Genomic DNA, 20,473 nt, shown 5'->3' on the forward strand with positions numbered 1-20,473 from the left:
ACTTCCTCCCTCTTTATGCTGATTTGACCATCCGTCATGTCCCTCTCCTCGGTGATTACCAATGCAAAGTACACATTAAAAATCTCACTCATTTTCTCTGACTCCATGCATAACTTTCCTCCTTTGTCCTTGAGTGGGCCAACCCTTTCTCTAGTTCCTCTCTTGCTCCTTATATATGAATAAAACGCTTTAGGATTTTCCTTATACCTGTTTGCTAAAGATATTTCATGATCCCTTTTAGCCCTCTTAATTCCTCGTTTCATATTGTTTCTACATTCCCAATATTCTTTCAAAGCATAATTTTCTTTTTCTTTTAATAAAAGTGTAATGGTCACTAGGTGCCAGTGTGCACTCTGTAAATAAATAACTGACACAGTGTCTGGAAAGCATGTCTTACAATGGAAAGCTGAAACTTTATTGCTGGAACAGCACTGCAGATCAGGCAGCATCTAGGGAACAGAAGATTCGACGTTTCGGGCACATGAAGAAGGGCATGTGCCCGAAACGTCGAATCTTCTGTTCCCTAGATGCTGCCTGACCTGCTGTGCTGTTCCAGCAATAAAGTTTCAGCTTTGATCTCCAGCGTCTGCAGACCTCACTTTCTCCTCTTACAATGGAAAGCACCAAAGGCTTTGGAGGTAGTTTAGCAACAGACAGGAGAATCATAGGATACCTACAATATGGAAGCAGGCCATTTGGTCCATCAAGTCCACACTGACCGTCCAAAGAACATCTCACTCAAATCCAACCCACCCTTGTAAACCTGCATTTCCCCATGGCAAATCTCCCTAACCTGCACATTCTTTGGACTGTGGGAGAGAAACCACAGCAAACCCATACAGACATAAGGAGAATGTGCAAACTCCACACAGACAGCCACCCAAGACTGAAATCAAACCCAGGTTCCTAGTGCTTATAGGAAACTTTGCTAACCACTGAGTCACTGTGCTGCCCAGTTACCAGACAGGGGAGACAGAAAAATTATCCTATTACAGTGGAGCTATCAATGATCCAGAGTGAACTTCAACCAGTCAGCACATCCCATGTTCCTGGTCTAGATTAGAGTGGTGCTGAAAAAGCACAGCAGGTCAGGCAGCATCCGAGGAGCAGGAAAATCAATGTTTCGGGCAAAACATCGATTTTTCTGCTCCTCTGATGCTGCCTGAACTGCTATGCTTTTCCAGCACTACACTAATCTAGACTCTGATCTCCAGCATTTGCGGCCTTCACCCATGTTCACATCATCCCCTGTTCCTCATAGCTACTATAGTTTGACCAACGGAATGCACTGAACTCAAATCTCCCACTGTTGACTTATTCTACATTCTATTTCCCAGGTCTGGAAAGATGCTGCAACACAAATCTTTTATTCAATCGCAGTAGCTTTTGGAGGCTTAACAACACTGTCATCCTACAACAAATTCCACAACAACTGCTACGCAGATACCATCATTGTCTGTGTTGTTAATTGTGCTACGAGTGTGTATGCTGGATTCACCATCTTCTCCGTCCTTGGACACATGGCTCATATACAAGACAAGCCTGTCTCAGAGATTGCACAGTCAGGTATCTGCACTCCAAATTACTGTATTGTGCGCCAGTATTTCTCAAATGAAGAGATGAGATTGCTCTACTCAATGTTTGCGAGTGTGTGGTGAGCAGGGTAAGCGAAGTGCAATCTCTGAAACATCAGTAAAGATCTCTGAATTCCAGGCAATTAAACTGTTGTTGATGTTCATTCACCATTATCTCAAGACTATAAGATTACTAAAAAGGAAGTCATGCTGTTTTAAAGTAATAGACTGATAGAAGTTGACAGCACAGCTCTTCAGCTCAACTTGCCCACGCCGCTCAATTTTCACAATTCAAACTAATCCCATTTGTCTGTCTTTGGTCCATTTCCCATTCATGTATCTGTCCAAATATTTCTTAAATGATAAAATTGTACTCATCGCCACCACTATCTCTGGTAGCCCATTCCAAACACTCACTGCCCTCTGTGTGAAAACAGTTACCCCTCTGGACCCTTTTGTGTCTCCCCTCTCACCTTAAACCTACGGCCTCTGGTTTTAGACACATCTACCATGGGGATAGGCTGTCTGCTGTCCACCTTTTCTATGCCTCTCATGATTTTATTGATCTCTGAAGGTCACCCTTCAGAGTCCTACACTCAAGGGAAAACTGTTCCAACCGATCCAACCTCTCCTTGTAACTCAAACCTTCCAGTCCAGGTAGCATCCTAGTAAATCTTTTCTACATTCTTGCTAGTTTAATTATATCCTTTTTTATAGTAGGGCGACCAGAACTGTATGCAGTACTCCAAATGTGGCCTCACATTGTATAGCTGTAACAAGACATTCCATCTTGTATACTCAGTGCTCTGACGGATGAAAGCAAGTATGCTGAAATTGTTCTTCACCACTCTGTGTACCTGTGACTTCACTTTCAAGAAGCTATGAACCTTTTTTGCTAGATCTTTTTGTCCAAAACACTCCGTAGGGCCCTACTATTGACTGTGTAAGTCCTGCTCTGGTTTGATCTATCAAAATGCAACACCTCACATTTATCTGAATTAAATTCAATCTGCCGTTCCTCAGCCCACTGGCCCAGATGATAAAGATCTCACTGCATTTTCAGATAACCTCTGCACTCTCCACTGTACCACTCATCTTGATGTCATCCACAAACTTACTAACCATACCTCCTGAAGTCTTATCCAAATCATTTATATAAATGACAAATAACAGTGTACCAAACACTGATCCTTGAGGCACACTGCTGGTCACAAGCCTCCAGTTTGAAAGGCAACCCTCCACCACCACCCTCTGACTGCTACCTTCAAGCTAATTTTGTATCCAGTTGGCCAGCTCTCCATGTATCCCGTGAAATTTAACCTTACCCAACAAACACCATGTGTTACCTTGTCAAAGGCCTTGCTAAAGTCCCTGTAGATAACATCTACCACTCTTCCCTCATCAATTGGTCACCCCTTCAAAAGACTCAATCAAATTTGTGAGACACAACATCCCACACTCAAAACCATCCCTAATTAGTCCTTGTCTCTCAAAATGCATGTAGATCCTATCTCTCAGAATCACTTCAACAACTTACCCACTACAGATATTAGGCTCACTGGTCTCTCATTCCCAGGCATTTCCATGCAGCCCTTTTTATACCATGACTCCATACTTTAGATATTAGTGACAAGGACCTAACTTTGGATACAGTCTTCACTTCATGTGGTAATCTGTTATTAAAACTTTAAGCAATAACCCATATTCACAACACCAGTCGATTAATGAGATGGTTAATTCACTATATGACTTCCCATGTCAAGTCATGCTTTCCTGGCTGTGTCCTTGACAACTGTGATATTTTCCTTTCCGACCCTGGTGCCTTAGCAATATAAGGTAATGCCTTCGATCAGATCGAATTGTGGGATTAGCAACACCACCCTAGCGAAGCAAGCCCACATGCACATGGCCATTTTCTGATCTTAGTGGTAGGTCACTGAGCGCCAGCAATGGATGTGACACTTGTAACTTAGTAAGGCAGGAAAAAAGCCACTGACACATGTCTGCAGATCATTGTCCACAAAGTTGAGTTAAGAGGGAATCTGGTGGTGGTGGTGGTGACCATTCGATTGATATGCTCTGATCTGTCCCAATGTGTATATGTGTGTCCCCGATTCATTAAAACTGCCTCAGTCCTTTTAGAAAGAAGTTTAACATGAGCCCCAGTCATAATGCTTTTGGTCAGAATTCACCTCCCTTCTGAACTCTCTACCTAGTGCTTCACTGACCTTCAGATGCTGATCCACATCACAACTGATTACAAACAGAAACACAAGACATAATAAAAAGCATTATAGTATGGTAGAACTTTACACAAACCTCAAAATGCTTTGAGCTGAAAATGTGTTGCTGGAACAGCGCAGCAGGTCAGGCAGCATCCAGGGAACAGGAGAATCGACGTTTCGGGCATAAGCCCTTCCTGAAGAAGGGCTTATGCCCGAAACTTCAATTCTCCTGTTCCCTGAATGCTGCCTGACCTGCTGCGCTATTCTAGCAACACATTTTCAGCTCTGATCTCCAGCATCTGCAGACCTCACTTTCTCTTCAAAATGCTTTGACAAGACTCTAGGAATTAATTAATACAGGGCTCATCAATCCACCATCCTTCCTGTGCTATAGAGGTTTAACAAATGAAGTATTTCGTACATAGCTGCAGTAATTACTGGGCTATCTATGGAGGTGGCTAACATACACAGGACTCTTTATCTCCCTGATTAGTCACATCACTTGCAAAAACACGGTGACTTTGTTCTCATCAGACTATACTTTCCCAAATGCATTAAGATTTCCTTAATAATAGTTTCCAGCATTTTCCTGCTGACTGAAGCCAGGCTGAACACCTGGTAAAGCAGTCAGCCACATTGGTCACATTGTGTCCACTGTTAAGCTCTGAATAAGTGAAAGTCTTGACAACTTATGCTGGGGGCCCAGCCAACGGGGCATCTTCGAAACTTGGGGTATGTCAGCTCATTTTCTCCAATTACTGGTGTTAACCTCAAAGCAAAGGAAGGGCAGAGCGCGGTGAGGATGGATCTGCCCACACTTTTGTTAATGTGTCAATACAGAAAAACCCCATTAAGTGGCCTACAGTTCACCTTGGCTTTTATGCCACATTCCAATTCCAGATAAGAAAATACAATGGAAAACCAGCTCCAGGTCTCTGCACACATATGCTCGAACTCACTGTGAATTTGGAAAGATACAGGCCTACTTTTTTTTGATTACTATTATTGGATTTTAAATTTTGCATTTAGTTTCACATTTTGAAAAAGTCTTATGGAATGATCAATGCCATAATACAAGATTTTTATTTTCCAATTAAATAAATGCCCCTCAGTATACAGTTTATCACTTTTAATTTGCATTCATTTCTCCATTTCAATTCTATCCACTGTTCAGGTTTCGGTTTGGCTTTCATTGTCTACCCAGAGGGCCTTACACAGTTGCCATTTTCACCTTTATGGTCCATTTTATTTTTCATCATGCTGTTCACTCTGGGACTCGACAGTCAATTTGCAACTGTAGGTAAGAGTGACAAATTTCATCATTCACTTCACCACTTCTATGTAAAGAGGATTATGTCACTTGTGTTTTGTGCTATTGTTTGATTATGAACACATGAATTAGTGGGCGGCACGGTGGCACAGTGGTTAGCACTGCTGCCTCACAGCGCCAGAGACCCGGGTTCAATTCCCACCTCAGGCGACTGACTGTGTGGAGTTTGCACGTTCTCCCCGTGTCTGCGTGAGCCCTCTCCGGGTGCTCCGGTTTCCTCCCACAGTCCAAAGATGAGCAGGTCAGGTGAATTAGCCATGCTAAATTGCCCGTAGTGTTAGGTAAGGGGTAAATGTAGGGGCATGGGTGGGTTGCGCTTCGGCGGGTCAGTGTGGACTTGTTGGGCCGAAGGGCCTGTTTCCACACTGTAATGTAATGTAATCTAATGTAATCTAATCTAATAGCAAGAACTTAGCTCCCAGAGCAAATCAAATTGGCTGTACAGGACTTTGGTCAGGCCACATTTGGAATATTGCATGCAATTCTGGTCTCCTTCCAATGAGAAAGATGTTGTGAAACTTGAAAGGGTTCAGAAAAGGGTTCAGAAAAAGAAAGGAATTGGTGGAGCATGATCTCAGGGACAAGGATGTTGCCAGGGTTGGAGGATTTGAGCTATAGAGAGAGGTTGAATAGGCTGGAGCTGTTTTCCCTGAGATCATCCTCCACCAATTCCTTCTCCTAGGCAGATAACGACATATAGCATGTGTCTCTTCTGGCTCCGCACATTGATTCCCTCCTTTGTCCTTGAGAGGGCCAACCTTTTCCCTGGCTACCCTCTTGCTTTTTATATATGTATTAAAAGCCTTAGGATTCTCCTTAATCCTGTTTACTAATGACTTTTTTTGGTCTCCTTCCTATTGGAAGGATGTTGTGAGACTTAAAAGAGTCCAGAAAAGATTTACAAGGATGTTGCCAGGGTTGGAGGATTTGAGCTATAGGGAGAGGTTGAATAGGCTGGGGCTGGTTTCCGTGGAGCGTCGGAGGCTGAGGGCTGACCTTATCGAGGTTTATGAAATCATGAGGGGCATGGTTAGGATAAATAGACAAAGCCTTTTCCCTGGGGTAGGGAAGTCCAGAAGTAGAGGGCATAGGTTTAGAGTGTGAGAAGAAAGATATAAAATGTCTTGTATGGAATGTGTATGGAATGAGCTGCCAGAGGAAGTGGTGGAGGCTGGTACAATTACAGCATTAAAAGGTATATGGATGGGTATATGAATTGGAATGGTTTAGGAGGATATGGGCCAAGTTCTGGCAAATAAGACTAGATTGGGTTGGGATATCTGGTCAGCATGGACGGGATGGACCAAAGGGTCTGTTTCCATGCTGTACATCTCCATGACTCTATGACTCTAAATAAATCACGCCCCTCAATTCACATGCCTGGATGCTATCCTTCCATGCTAAGGCATGACTATTTCATCCGAGACAACTTCAATTATTTCAGCAATCACAAGTTTGCGTGCATGGAGTTCCAGATTTATAGTACTTTTGTGATAAAACACAATTCCAGATTTCCTTCCTGAGTAATCCAACTCCTATTTTAAAATTGCGACTCCATGTCCTTGATTCCCTCACCAGACAAACTGTTTGTCACCTCTCAAATTTTTTTAACATTTTAACTGACTCAGTCAGATCACGCTCAATTCCCTATCCTTAAGAAACTACCAGATTCAGAAGTGAAGACGCTAACAGCTCAGAACAGGATCTGACGATGTGGAGAGGTTAATGGATTTCAGGCACATTGCTCCAGTCCAGCTTCTGGGGAAAGCCAAGGGATTAGAAGAAATATGACCAAGAATAACCACCATTTATAGGATCCATCCAATTTTAATTTTCATTTGTTTCTTTAAATTAAACTGCAGGAAAACAACATTCTCCCCTTGTCTGCGTGGGTTTGCTCCGTTTTCCTCCCACAATCCAAAGATGGGCAGATTAGGTGGATTGGCCATGCTAAATTGCCCATAGTGTCCAGGGAGGTGCAGGTTAGGTGCATTAGTCTGGGGTAAATGTAGCATTGGGGAATGGTCCTGGGTGGGTTACTCTTCGGATGGTCGGTGTGGATTTGTTGGGCCGAACGGCTTGTTTCCACACTGTAGGGATTCTATGATACAAATTCAAACTAATAACAATAAGATAGGAACTGCTGGCTTCTCCGGCAGTGCAGAGGATGTTTGCAAGAATGATCCCTGGAATTAAAGTTTTGTTTTATGAGGAGAGGTTGGGGACTCTGCGTACTTGATGTAGTTCAGAAGGATGAGGTGGGCATCTGATTGAAACTTACAGAATACTGACAGGCCTGGGATAGATTGGACATGGAGAAAATGTTTCCACTACTAGGGGAGTCTAGGATGAAAGGGCACAGCCTTAGAATGAAGGGACGACCCTTCAGAACTGAGAGAGGGAAAGATGTCTTTGGCCAAAAGGCGGTGAACCCATGGAACTCAGTGGCGAAGAAGGTTGTGGAGGCTAAGTCATTGAGTGTATTTAAGACAGGGATAGACAGGTCCTTGATTAGTAAGGGGATCAAGGGTTATGGGAAGAAGGCAGGAAAATGGGGTTGAGAAACATATTGGAGGAGAAAGTGAGTACTGCAGATGCTGGAGATCAGAGCTGAAAATGTGTTGCTGGAAAAGCGCAGCAGGTCAGGCAGCATCCAAGGAGCAGGAGAATCGACGTTTCGGGCATAAACCCTTCTTCAGGAATGAGGAAAGTGTGTCCAGTAGGCTAAATAAAAGGTAGGGAGGAGCGACTTCGGGGAGGGGCGTTGGAAATGCGATAGGTGGAGGGAGGTCAAGGTGAGGGTGACAGGCCGGAGTGGGGTGGGGGCGGAGAGGCCAGGAAGAAGATTGCAGGTTAGGAAGGCGGTGCTGAGTTCGAGGGATTTGACCGTCATGATTGAATGGCTGAGCCAACTTGTAAGGCCAAATGGCCTAATTTCTGCCCCAATATTTGAAGGTCATATTTTCTCACAGGATTCCTGTATTTTAAGGCAGAATGAAGTGAACTATTTCAGGAGAAAATAGGAAAAAAGCTCCACAACTAGTAAAGAAAGTTTCAACACGGCCTAACCTTTGCCTGAAGCATGATGTTGAAATGCTACTGAACATACATTAGAATCTAATTTAAATACACATTGCTGTTTAATTGATGTTCTGGTTATGAAGGACTGCTAATAAGCTGGTCACATTTCACCATGACTGTCTGCCATGGTTATTTCTACGTCAGCAGCCGATGGTCTTCAGTCTCACTCCAGAGACTGCTGCGGAGGATAGGATCCCAGACCTAGCTGAGCTGTCCAGTATTGTTGGAACTGCTGTCTTTTAGATAATCAAAGTAACCCTAAAATGAGGATTCATCTTGTGTGGAAACAATGCATACCATAGCATAAAGGGTGGGCTCTTCCCAGTTTCCTGGTCAATAGTTATCACTCAACCAGTATCACAAATTATCAGGTCACCATATCATTGCTATTTGTGGGCAACTTATTGCGCACATATCCAATAGTGAACTTACAACAATCCCTACACGTCACTGAAACTCTTTGGACCATCTTGAGTTCAGGCAAAATGCAAGACAATTTTTAAAAAAGATCTACTTTCATACATTCTGTGGTGTGCATGCTTCCAGTTATAGCAACTCAGCCTTAATTAAGACATTGATTTAGTAGAGACTGTTCAAGTTTCAATATATTTTATGTTTATGCCAGAAATAATTATGACAAGCTTGCATGACCAGTTCCCTGCACTTCTGCAATCAAAACGACATTATCTGTCAATTGTGACTTGTTTACTATTGTTTCTTTGCGGCCTCGTTTGTGTAACACAGGTAGGAAAGTCCCTTAACAGACGGCTAGACTTATGCATGTATGAACTAGTTGTTATGATATGTGATTTGATTCAGAAGAGAAGTTAAAACATAAATTGTTAATTAGTAGTCCAATATCTAATTATGTGAGATATTACATTTTCATAGAGTATGGGTATTTATAAAGCACGGGGCAGTTAATTTTTAAAATTAATTCCCTGAATGTGATTGGCGAAGGGGTGACCTTATAGAGGTTAATTAAAACATGAGGGGCATAAATAAGAGGAATAGCAAAGGTCTTCTTTTCCCAGGGTAGGGAAATCCAAAACTAGAGGGCATAGGTTTAAGGTGAGAGGGGAGAGATTTAAAAGGGACCTGAGGATCAACTTTTCCACACAGAGGGTGTTGCGAATATATAACAAGCTGCCAGAGGAAATCATGGAGGTTGGTACAATTACAACACTTAAAATGCATCTGAGAGTGTCCATGAAAAGGAAGGGTTTAGAGGGATATGGGCCAAATGCAGGCAGATGGGACTAGTTCATTTGAGGAAATCTGGTCAGCATGGATGAGTTGGGGCTGTTTCCATGCTGTATGACTCTATGTACACCTAAGATTTCTGAGCGAGTTCTGGAATCTGTTTTGTTTAAACTTGGGGGAGGCAGCCTTGGCTGAGTCAGAGAAACTTTCATTTTCACTTCTAACTTGAGTAGTGTTTTAGTCCTGGGAAGACCTTGGAACAGGATGACTGTACAGAGAAGTGCTCCTAAGAAGAGAACATAGAACACTGCAGCGCAGTATAGGCCCTTTGGCCCTCGATGTTGCGCTGACCTCTGGAACCAATCAGAAGCCAATCTAACCTACACTATTCCATTTTCATCCATATGATTATCCAATGACCATTTAAGTGCCCTTAAAGTTGGCGAGTCTACTACCATTGCAGGCAGTCGTTTGTCCTATATCTATCACCCCTCAATTTAAAGCTATGTCCCCTCATATTCGCCATCACCATCCAAGGAAAAAGGCTCTCACTGTCCACCATACCTAACCCTCTGATTATCTTGTATGTCTCAATTAAGTCTGTCAACTTTCTTCTCACTAATGAAAACAGCATCAAGTCCCTCAGCCTTTCCTCATAAGACTTCTCTCCATACCAGGGAACAACCTAGTAAATCTCCTCTGAACCCTTTCCAAATCTTTCACATCCTTCCTATAATTCAGTGACCAGAACTGTATGCACTACTCCAAGAGCGACCAGACAAGAGTTTTGCACAGCTGAAACATGATCTCATGGCACAGAAACTTAATCCCTCTACCAATAAAACTTAACACATCGTATACCTTCTCAACAACCCTATCAACCTGGGTGGCAACTTTCAGGGATTGTTCACATGGGCACCGAGATCTCTCTGCTCATCTACACTACCAAGAATCTTACCATTAGCCCAGTACTCTTTATTCCTGTTGCTCCTTCCAAAGTGAATCACCTCACACTTTTCTGCATTAAACTCCATTTGCCACCTCTCAGCCCAGCTCTGCAGCTTATCTATGTCCCTGTGTAACCTGCAACATCCTTCGGCGCTATCCATAACTCCGCCGACCTTAGTGTCATCCGCAAATTTACTAACCCATCCTTCTACGCACTCATCCAGGTCATTTACAAAGATGACAAACAGCAGTGGCCCCAAAAACAGATCCTTGTGGTACACCACTAATAACTGAACTCCAGGATGAACATTTCCCATCAACCACCACCCTCTGTCTTCTTTCAGCTAGCCAATTTCTAATCCAAAGTGCTGAATCACCCTAAATTCAATGCCTCCGTGTTTTCTGCAATAGCCTGCCGTGGGGCACCTCATCAAATGCCTTACTGAAATCCATATACACCATAAACCGCTTTACCCTCATCCACCTGTTTGGTCACCCTCTCAAATAATTTAATAAGGTTTGTGAGGCATGGCCTACCCTTCACAAAACCATGTTGACTATCCCTAATCAACGTATTCTTCTCTCGATGACTATAAATCCTATCTCTTATAACCTTTTCCATCACTTTACCTAGAATCGAAGTAAGTCTCACAGCTCTATAATTACCAGGGTTGTCTCTACTCCCCTTCTTGAACAAGGGGACAACATTTGCTCTCCTCCAGTCTTCTAGCAGCATTCCTGTCAACAGTGACGACATTAAGATCAAAGCCAAAGGCTCTACAATCTCCTCCCTGGCATCCCAGAGAATCCCAGGATAAATCCCATCCAGCCCAGGCGATTTATCTATATTCACACTTTCCAGAATTGCTAATACCTTCTCCTTATGAACCTCAATCCCGTCTAGTCTAGTGGCCTGCATCTCAGTATTGTCCTCGACAGCATTGTCTTTTTCCAGTGTGAATACTGATGAAAATATTCATTTAGCGTTTCCTCGATCTCCTTGGATTCTATGCACAACCTCCCATTACTGTCCTTGATTTGTCCTAATCTTTCCCTAGTCATTCTTTTGTTCCTGATATACCTATAGAAAGCTTTAGGATTTTCCTTGATCCTAACTGCCAATAATTTCTCATGTCCCCTCCTGGCTCTTAACTCTCTCTTTCGGTCTTTCCTGGCTAACTTTCAACTCTCAAGCACCCTAACTGCACCTTCACGTCTGATTCTAACATAAACCTTCTTCTTCCTCTTGACAAGAGATTCAACTTCTTTAGTAAATCACGGCTCCCCCACTCAACCACTTCCTCCCTGTCTGACAGGTACACACTTATCAAAGACACACAGTAGCTGTTCCTTGACTAAGCTCCACATTATAGTTGTGCCCATCCCTTGCAGTTTCCTTCCCCATCCTATGCATCCTAAATCTTACTAATCACATCATAATTTCCTTACCCCCCAGCTATAACTCTTGCCCTGTGGTATATACCTATCCCTTTCCATCCCTAAAGTAAACATAACTGAATTGTGGTCACTATCACCAAAGTACTCACCTACCTCCAAATCTAACATCTGGCCGGGTTCATTACCCAGTACCAAATCCTCCCTGGCTTCCCAGAGAATCCTGGGATAAATCCCACCCAGCCAGGAGATAAATCCCAACCGTTCCAAATGATATCGTGAGTCAGGTACTGAAAGTGAACAGTTAGTGTTGGTTCCTGACCTGATTAAAAGAAAAACAGAAGTGGTTATTGAAGTGGAGTGCAGTGAAACTCAAGATTTTGATAGCTTCAGGAAAATACTATTGCAGTACCAGGTTAAAAATTGTAGTGCCAAAATAACTTAAACTGACTAAAGTGCGCCGTACAGGAATACTGTTATGAGCATATATGAATGGTGCTTTGGATACTAAACTAGGAGTGAGGTTTTGGATGCTATTCAAAACTAGTTTATTTCTTTTCAATTTAACAAGCAGTAGTTTGGGATTAATGAAACTATAATTTTTATCATCTGTGTAAAATCTTTGGATTTGAATTGTAAGTCGATACTTTGAATCATTGTGTTTGTACTAAACTTCTGTTTTATTGTTAAAGGAATGCTACAGCATTGCTTACTTGAGGTTCAGTGAGACACCACTTTGCTAAAGCCAAAACAAATAAAGTTATGATCGATCAAGTTGGGTTCTTGCCTGTGATCTGACTCGTGGGGTAATACCATTAGCTGGGATCATAGCGAGTTCCAGAATTTAACCCAATGACGGTGTGTGATTGGGAGGGGAACTTGGATGTAGCATTGTACCCGTGCACTTCCTGTTATCCTTCTGGCTGGTAGAGATTATGCATACAGTCGGCACAGCCTTAATAAACTGCTGCTGCACATCTTGTAGTTAGCACCGCCACAGCCATTTGCACCATGCCACACTAAATTACACATCAAAGCTTCCCATCTAAATGTGGCAAGCATCTACCTGCATGGGAGCAGTCATTGATGACCAAACAAAGGGGGATTCCTCCAAATCTTTAGGCAGCTTGCTCAAGTCTGCCCATTTGACAAACTCTGCTGCTGGTTGTAGAATCCTAATAGCGATGTGATGTGGCCCTGAAGAGGCTATTGAAGTGTCCCAAAAGGCCTGGGTTAGGAAGGCTGCACATAACCTACTGCCATCCCAGATTTAATCGGGGCACGGTGATGGACTCATCATCTTATATCTCCCCAACCAACTCCCACCACCAGATCCCAACCAACTGCCTTTGGGAATTCCATCCTGTGATGACACTAGAGGTTGTGAGAGAAGGCCAGAGGTTATGAAAGAGCAGTCATTATTGCAAAAACTAAAGGCTAGGGATGTTGGAAATCAAAACTCTCAGCAAAAGCTGTTGGAAGTGCTCAGCAGATCTGAAAGCAGAGAAGCAGTGTTTATGTTTCAGGTTGATGATGTTTCATCAGAGAAGTCAGAAACAGTTTTCAACAAATGATGAGTGGGAATGTGGAATTAGAATGAATAGGAAGATCTAAGGTAGGGTGGAAGACAGGAAAGATTAAATGATCAAAGAGTTGATAATGCAAGACTAATGCAAATAGTATCTAAGTAATACAAGATGTGGCTGGAGAAGGTGTGAATGGTCAGATCCTGAATGGTTACCAACTGAAAGCAAAAAAAGAAGTTCTCAGTCAAAACCTGCAAAGAGAAATGGAACAAAATGAGGTCAGTAATTGTTGATCTCAGTGTTCAGTCTAAAGAAGTTCGATTGCTGAGGTCCTAACCATCAAGCCAAACTTTACTGAAACATAATTCATATTGGATAATTTGTATTGAAGGAAAAAAACTGTTTAGTTTTGGTTTTATGGTAATGTACAGTATTTTAAAGAATTCCATTGTCTCCTCAGGCTGGGATTTACTGGGTGAATTTAATTGATCATTTCTGTGCTGGCTGGGCTCTCCTGATAATCGGTGGTCTGGAGTTTATTGGGATTAGCTGGATCTATGGTAAGCACAACACAAACATAAAGACATCCATAAATGAAAGAAGCATTGGTCTCAGTGTATCTTCAACAGGAGCAATCAACCTAGTGAGAAATTTCTGGTGCCCTCCACTTAAAAGATGGCTGTTAAAAAGAAGCTTCCTTTACTTGTCCAATAGGTTAAGTCATAGACGCGTACAAAAGAAAAATGATCATCCTGTTGGAAAATCCTATAAGACTTTCAAATCATTAAACATAGGAGCAGTTATAGGCCATTCAGCCCATTGAGTCTGCTTTGCCATTCAATGAGGTAATGGCTGATCCGATAATCCTCAACTCCACCTTCCAGCCTTTTCCCCCACAGCCCTTGATTCCCTTAGTGATGAAATGTTGCCCATTTCACTCTTGAATGTATTTAATAATCCAGCCTTGACTGCCCACTGCCCATTGAAGAATTCCTGCTCAATCTACTGTGTCCAGCTCTGGTCACCATGTTGTAAAAAAGATATTATTAAGCTGGAGAGACTTCAGAAGAGAGTTACCAGGATGTTGCCAGGAATGAAGGGTTTAATTAAAAGGAGAGTCTGGTTAGACTGGAACACTTTTCACTGGAGCGAAGGGGGTTTAGGGGAGACCTTATAGAGGTTTGTAAAATCATGAGGGGCACTGATAAGGTGAATGGCAAGTGTCTTTTCCCAAGCGTGGGGGATTTCAAGACTAGGGGGACTGTTTTAAGATGAGAGGAGAAAGATTTAAAAATCGACATGCGTGGCAATTCTTTTTTCACACAGAGAGTGTGGAATGACTTTGCAGGCAAAGTGGTGGATGCGGGTACAGTTATAATGTTTGAAAGAAATTTAGATAAGTACATGAATAGGAAATGTTTGGAGGAACATGGGCCAAGTGCAGGCAAGTAGGACTAGTTTAATTTGGGATTATGATAGGTGTGGACTGGTTGGACTGAAAGGTCTGTTTCCAAGTTGTATGGCTCTGTGATTCTCCTCAAAAGAAAATCTCTGCATGCTAGGAATCAGCCATGTGAAACTTCTAATTGTTGCCTCCAAGGCCGGTATATCTGTCCTTCAAACCGGTTGCAGTATTTTATCTGTGTTCCAACTAGTGCTTTGCGGAAGTTTGGCAAGATTTCACACTTTTATACAACATTTCCTTTAAATAAAGGCCAACATTCCACTTGCCTTCCTTATCACCTTCTGAAAACAGAGGAAAATGTGACTCTTTGCTTCCTTTTTGTTCACAGGGGCAAACAGATTCATTAAGGACATTGAGATGATGATTGGGCAAAGGACTTGGCTCTTCTGGCTGTGGTGGAGAGTGTGCTGGTTTTTCATTTCTCCATGTTTGCTGGCAGTAAGGAGATATCTTTTTACTGATTTCGACTTAAAACAATCGAATCACAGATAGACGCTCTAAATCTGATTTCTTTTTTGTGATCTCTCATTTCATTCAGGTTATCATAATCTGGTCCTTAACAACATTCACCCCACCAACATACGGATCTGTTGAATACCCTGTCTGGGCAATAGCACTGGGCTGGTGTATGATCATCTTCTGTATTATGTGGATCCCCGTTGTGGCCGTGGTGAAAGTTGTCCAAGCTGAGGGCACCACCTTATGGAAGGTAAGGTCACAATTTGCCATTGTTTAGTTTTGTTTCACATAAGGTTTGGGATGTCAGGACAGAAGTACAGAGTACTTTCCTATTTTTTTAAAGCAAAAGTGATGGAGACATGTGGAACGCAGATATATAAAAGAGAGCTGGAGAGCATTTGTCCTGAGCTGTGTTTTCAATCTAACAATTTTGATCTCATGTTTGAAGAGCATCCAACAATAAATTGTTTTATTTGTTTTATACCACTCATTCTTGTTTTATTGCTGCCTGAAGCTGCCAATTTTGTATCCATTGAAACCACTATGATGTTTATTCAGGACATGTGGGTGCTCATTTGGGAAACAAATAATGTTATTATTCCACATGTCTTATTGGGATTTGATTCAGATTCCTGAGGTTAAAGAATGATGACCTTGAAATTGATTTTGATCTCTTGCATTGAACAAAAGAAGAACATAAGAAATAGGAGCAGGAATAAGGCCTATTGCTCTTATATTAAATGTGATGGTAGCTGTTCTGACCTCAACTCTACTTTCCTACCCAATCACATATCACTATAAAGCAGTGTAATCTGCGCACCTTTAATGAAGTTAATGATATGACCACGGGAAATTAGTTCTCAGCTTTGTGAGGTTATAAGGTGCGTGCTGCAGTTAATGGCTAACTACTTTTACAAACAGACTTTTGACACGTTTGAACTTGGGGGATTGTATTTGCAATGAATAATGCAGAAGTTTCAAGTGTTCATCTTCAATGCCTCCTGAGAAGGCACATGCATTTTGGGCTTCTAAATGTACAACAAACAATAAGAAAAGACAAGTTACATTATGTCTCGCCATCAGTATGCCAGTCTAATTCCCAGATACATTTATCATGAAATCATCTCAGCACTATAATCTGTGACCTGAAAGTATAAAGATTTTAACTTTGTGTTAAATTGAGTTACCTGAAGCATTACGCACTGATGAAAAGATTCTACTCTTTGTAGCCAAATGGTTTAATATTAGCCTAAGCCCTAATGTGCCTATGAATGTGATATGTAAATGAGCTGAAATAAACAGCTGTTGGATCTTTCAATATCATAGTGTCAGTGTTCCTTCTAATTTTCTTTTTGCTTATTAGTATGTTCCCCACACCTAGTTCTTATGCTAAAGGCAATAACATAGCATTGCCTTAACAGGTAAAGATACCCTACAGGATGTAAAGCATACAATGTAAGTCATCTATATTATTGAAAGCTTTGACACCTCAATTATGCCTGTAAAATGAACACAAGGGAATTCAATTTCTAGACCAATTTTTTAACCACTGAGGTATCTACCATTAATTCCTACATTTTGAGGGCTAGTATTTTGCGAGCAGTGGGGAATCCAGAATGACCAGAACTTATTCTATTAGAAATCCAGTAAATTGGATCACTGGAACAATACCAAAAAATTTCTGTTCAATGTAACAAGCAATATTGTATTCAAGCCTTAAGAAGCATAGAATGTAAAACTGCCAGCATACATTCTGTTTATAGTCCAAAAATGACAAACATTAGCTTTTTAATCTCTTGTCTTTCTTTTCACAGAGAATTACTACAGCTTGCACATCGACACCAGACTGGGGTCCAAGCTTGGAGGAGCACCGAGGGGAAAGATACAAAAATCAGATTAACCCTGAACAACAATTTCGCAATGTGAAACTTCCAAATATTCGTGATATAATATCAAAGCTCTAGGGAAGATATTACTCCTTAGTTTGTGATTGATTTGTAAATAAACATTCTTTTTGGGGTGAAACTTTTGAAGGCAAATTGACTTTAAATATTTTTCAATCTGAATAATCATTTTTAAAGTCAAGATTATCCTGTGCAAAGTCACATTTCTGATACATTAATACAGATTTACAGTATTTTTCACAATAATGAGAGTCTGCTCGAATGTTGTTAAAATGTTTTGGGTTGCTAGATCTTCATTGGCGTTTGAAACATCATAGATCAGTCTCAAGTGTTTTGTTGCATTATGATAAAGATATCAGCAGTAAAGGCTTGTACGTTTAGATAATCACCTGACATCACAACGTGTGAGGTTCTCAATAAAAAGTTACTGACCTCACCGTCAGACGTTCCTCTAGGGTGCTGAGGTCATTGCTGGCAATCAATTTTGTCAATGTAATGTGCAGTACATCTGCAGCCACACAACTCAGTCTATACGTGTAAGTCTATGATATGGTAGCTCTGTAAGTATTTAATGTGGGAAATAAATTTCAAGACATTTTTTGTCAAAGAGAACCCAATTTTCTGTGCACATGTTATGTGAAATAACATATAAATAAATCACAAAGGTTTACTGTACATTGGCAAATCTTTTTAAAGGTATGACACTTTTATCAGCTTTAAGGCATTGACCACACGTTGATTGATAAGTGATGAGGGTATGCACATCACACATGAATATTTTTACAAAATGCATTAAAAACTGATTCAAAGAGTTGCTGGGGACATCATCATCACTCTGTTTGGTCACGCAGGTAATCCTTTTGAAGAAAATAATTTTCAAATGAATCCTATAGAAAGGATCTGATGGGCAAGATTTCATTTAATGTAACTTTGTTGAAAATATAGTACAAAAATGTCAGCATACCTCACAAATCCACTGGCAAACAATTCTTCGATTAAATTCAACAAATTTCATAGAATCCCCACAGTGTGGAAACATACCATTTGGCCCACTGAGTCCACACCAAAGAGCACCCCACCCAGTTCCACTTCCCTACCCTAACCCTGCATTTCTCATGGCTAATCCACCTAGCCCTATGAGGCAATTTAGCATGGCCATTCCGCTAAAGCTGCACATCTTTAGACTGTGGGTGGAAACCAGAGCAAACCCTGGGAGAATGTGCAAACTCCACACACAAAACCGTGTGAGACTGGAATTAAACTCATGTCCCTGGTGCTGTGAGGCTGCATTGTTAACCACCGAGCCACTGTGCCAGTTTCACATTAAACTGAAATTACAAATATTACAAAAGCACAAATAAGATTAAGAGCAGTCCCAAAGTTGTTCCCAGCCATCCAGGATAATTCCATAACACCAGGTTGAATCCTCCAATGACTTTTTGCCAACCATTTCACTTGTCCAACCATACTCCACTTGCAATTATCTCCAGGAACAGAGGCAGAGAGTCAAACCCATGAGAGAAACATTGAGTGGTGAACGACAGAAAGAGTCCAGTATGAGTCTTCTTCCCTTTCTGGAGTTGAAACATTGACTCTGTTTTCCTCTCTCTTCAGAGATGCTATCAGTGCTGCACATTATCATTCTCTGTGCTTGTGTTAGACGTCAGTTAGGTCCCATCTGGCTTGTTGTGCTGGATCCAGAAGGTGATGTTCCTCCTGCTCGTCCTCATTTTTATCCTCGGTAAACTACTTCTGTTCTCCCAGCTTCTCCGGGTCTATTCTATCCACCATTGCCTGCTCCAGTTGAGCAAAGTCAGCTATTTATGATATGGCAGTCTCAATACAATGTGACCCTCCAAAGAGCATCGACCCAGACCCACAGCCCTAACCTATCAGTGTAACCCTGCATTTCCCATGGCTAATCCACCTAGCCTGGGCATCTTTGGTCTGTGGGAGGTTGCCCACACAGACTCAGGGAGAATCTGCAAACTCCACACAGACAGTTGTCCAAGAGTGGAATCAAACAGCACTGTTAGGCAGTAGTGCTAACCACTGACTTATCATGTCACCTTTCAGGGTGCTATTTTCAAAATTCTTCCATTAAAAAGTAATATTCGCCCTGCACAAATGTTAGGCAATGACTATCTCCAATAAGAGACAATCTAACCATCATACTTTGTCATTCTATGCCACTACCATCACTGAATTTTCCCATTATCAACATCCTGGGGGTTACCATTGAGCAGAAACTCAACTGGACTTGCCATATAAATATAGTTTGTGTAAAACCAAGTTAGAGGCTAGCAATCGTTGCAATTAGTAGCTCACCTCCTGATTTCCCCAGAACCTGTCAACCATTTACAAGGCACAAGTCAGATGTGATGGAATACTCCCCATTTACCTGCATGAGTGCAGCTCCAATAACACTCATGAAACTTGATGCTATTCATGACAAAGCAGCCCAATTGATTGGCACAACATTCATTCACTCCACAACTGATGCGCAGTGTGTACGATCTAGAAGATTCACTGCAGAAATTCACCAAGGCTTCTTAGATAGCACCTTTCAGATCCACAACCACTTCCATCAGGAAGGACAAGAGCAGCAGATACATGGGAACACCACCTCCTGCAAGTTGCCCTCCAATCCACTCGCCATCCTGACTTGCAAATATATCACAGTTTCCTTGAGTGTCGCTGGGTCAAAATCCTGGAACTTTTTTTTTCCCTAAAGGCATTGTGGGTCAATGTACAGGTCATGGACTGCAGCAGTTCAAGAAGGCAGCTCACCACCACCTAGTCATGGGTAACTAGGGATGGGCAATAAATGTTGGCCCAGCCAACATTGCCATCATCCCACAGGTGAATGAAGTAAACTTGTCATGACTGATGCAGGAAGTGTGTGCTGCTGTTCCCTCACCCAACTGTTTTACACAATTCCCAAGAAGGCCGTACATTTTCTTACTCTATATTTGATTTTGAGTGAAAATATCCGTCAACCAGTTTGCTTTAATAAATACAAACTATTGATTTATTAGAAACTAAATGCTTCAATGACCTTGCAAACTGCTTACCACATTTAGTTTGGAGTATGAAATATAAATTTCCATCTAAATAAATCCAACACAAGCACACTCACAGACACACAGAAACACACAGAGACACCCATCCACATAGAAGCAGACATACACTCGCACATAGACACATACATACTCAGATACACAGACACAGGCATACACCCACACATAAATAAACGCAGGCACACACAGAGACAAAGACACAGAGGCATACACCCAGACACATATATAGACACACACACACACACACACAGTCACACAGAATTGCACACAAACACATACAGAC

At 41.7% G+C, this 20,473-nt stretch overlaps 1 protein-coding gene across 1 annotated transcript in view; it reads left to right on the forward strand.

Annotated features, from left to right (window-relative positions):
• Positions 1-17,689, forward strand: part of LOC122557468 (uncharacterized) — a 210,461-nt gene extending 192,772 nt beyond the window's left edge. The window contains exons 23-29 of the mRNA XM_087991810.1: positions 1,338-1,566; positions 4,974-5,099; positions 8,836-8,954; positions 13,743-13,842; positions 15,076-15,185; positions 15,286-15,456; positions 17,021-17,689. Coding sequence (XP_087847936.1) covers positions 1,338-1,566; positions 4,974-5,099; positions 8,836-8,954; positions 13,743-13,842; positions 15,076-15,185; positions 15,286-15,456; positions 17,021-17,170 — 1,005 coding nt within the window. The 3' untranslated portion in view covers positions 17,171-17,689. The remainder of the gene's footprint in view (positions 1-1,337; positions 1,567-4,973; positions 5,100-8,835; positions 8,955-13,742; positions 13,843-15,075; positions 15,186-15,285; positions 15,457-17,020) is intronic.
• Positions 17,690-20,473: the final 2,784 nt, after the last annotated feature.

This window comes from Chiloscyllium plagiosum, unplaced genomic scaffold, assembly GCF_037043375.1.
Source record: "Chiloscyllium plagiosum isolate Xiang-an unplaced genomic scaffold, Cpla_swu_hap1 HiC_scaffold_11, whole genome shotgun sequence".
In the NCBI taxonomy this organism is placed as follows: domain Eukaryota; kingdom Metazoa; phylum Chordata; class Chondrichthyes; order Orectolobiformes; family Hemiscylliidae; genus Chiloscyllium; species Chiloscyllium plagiosum.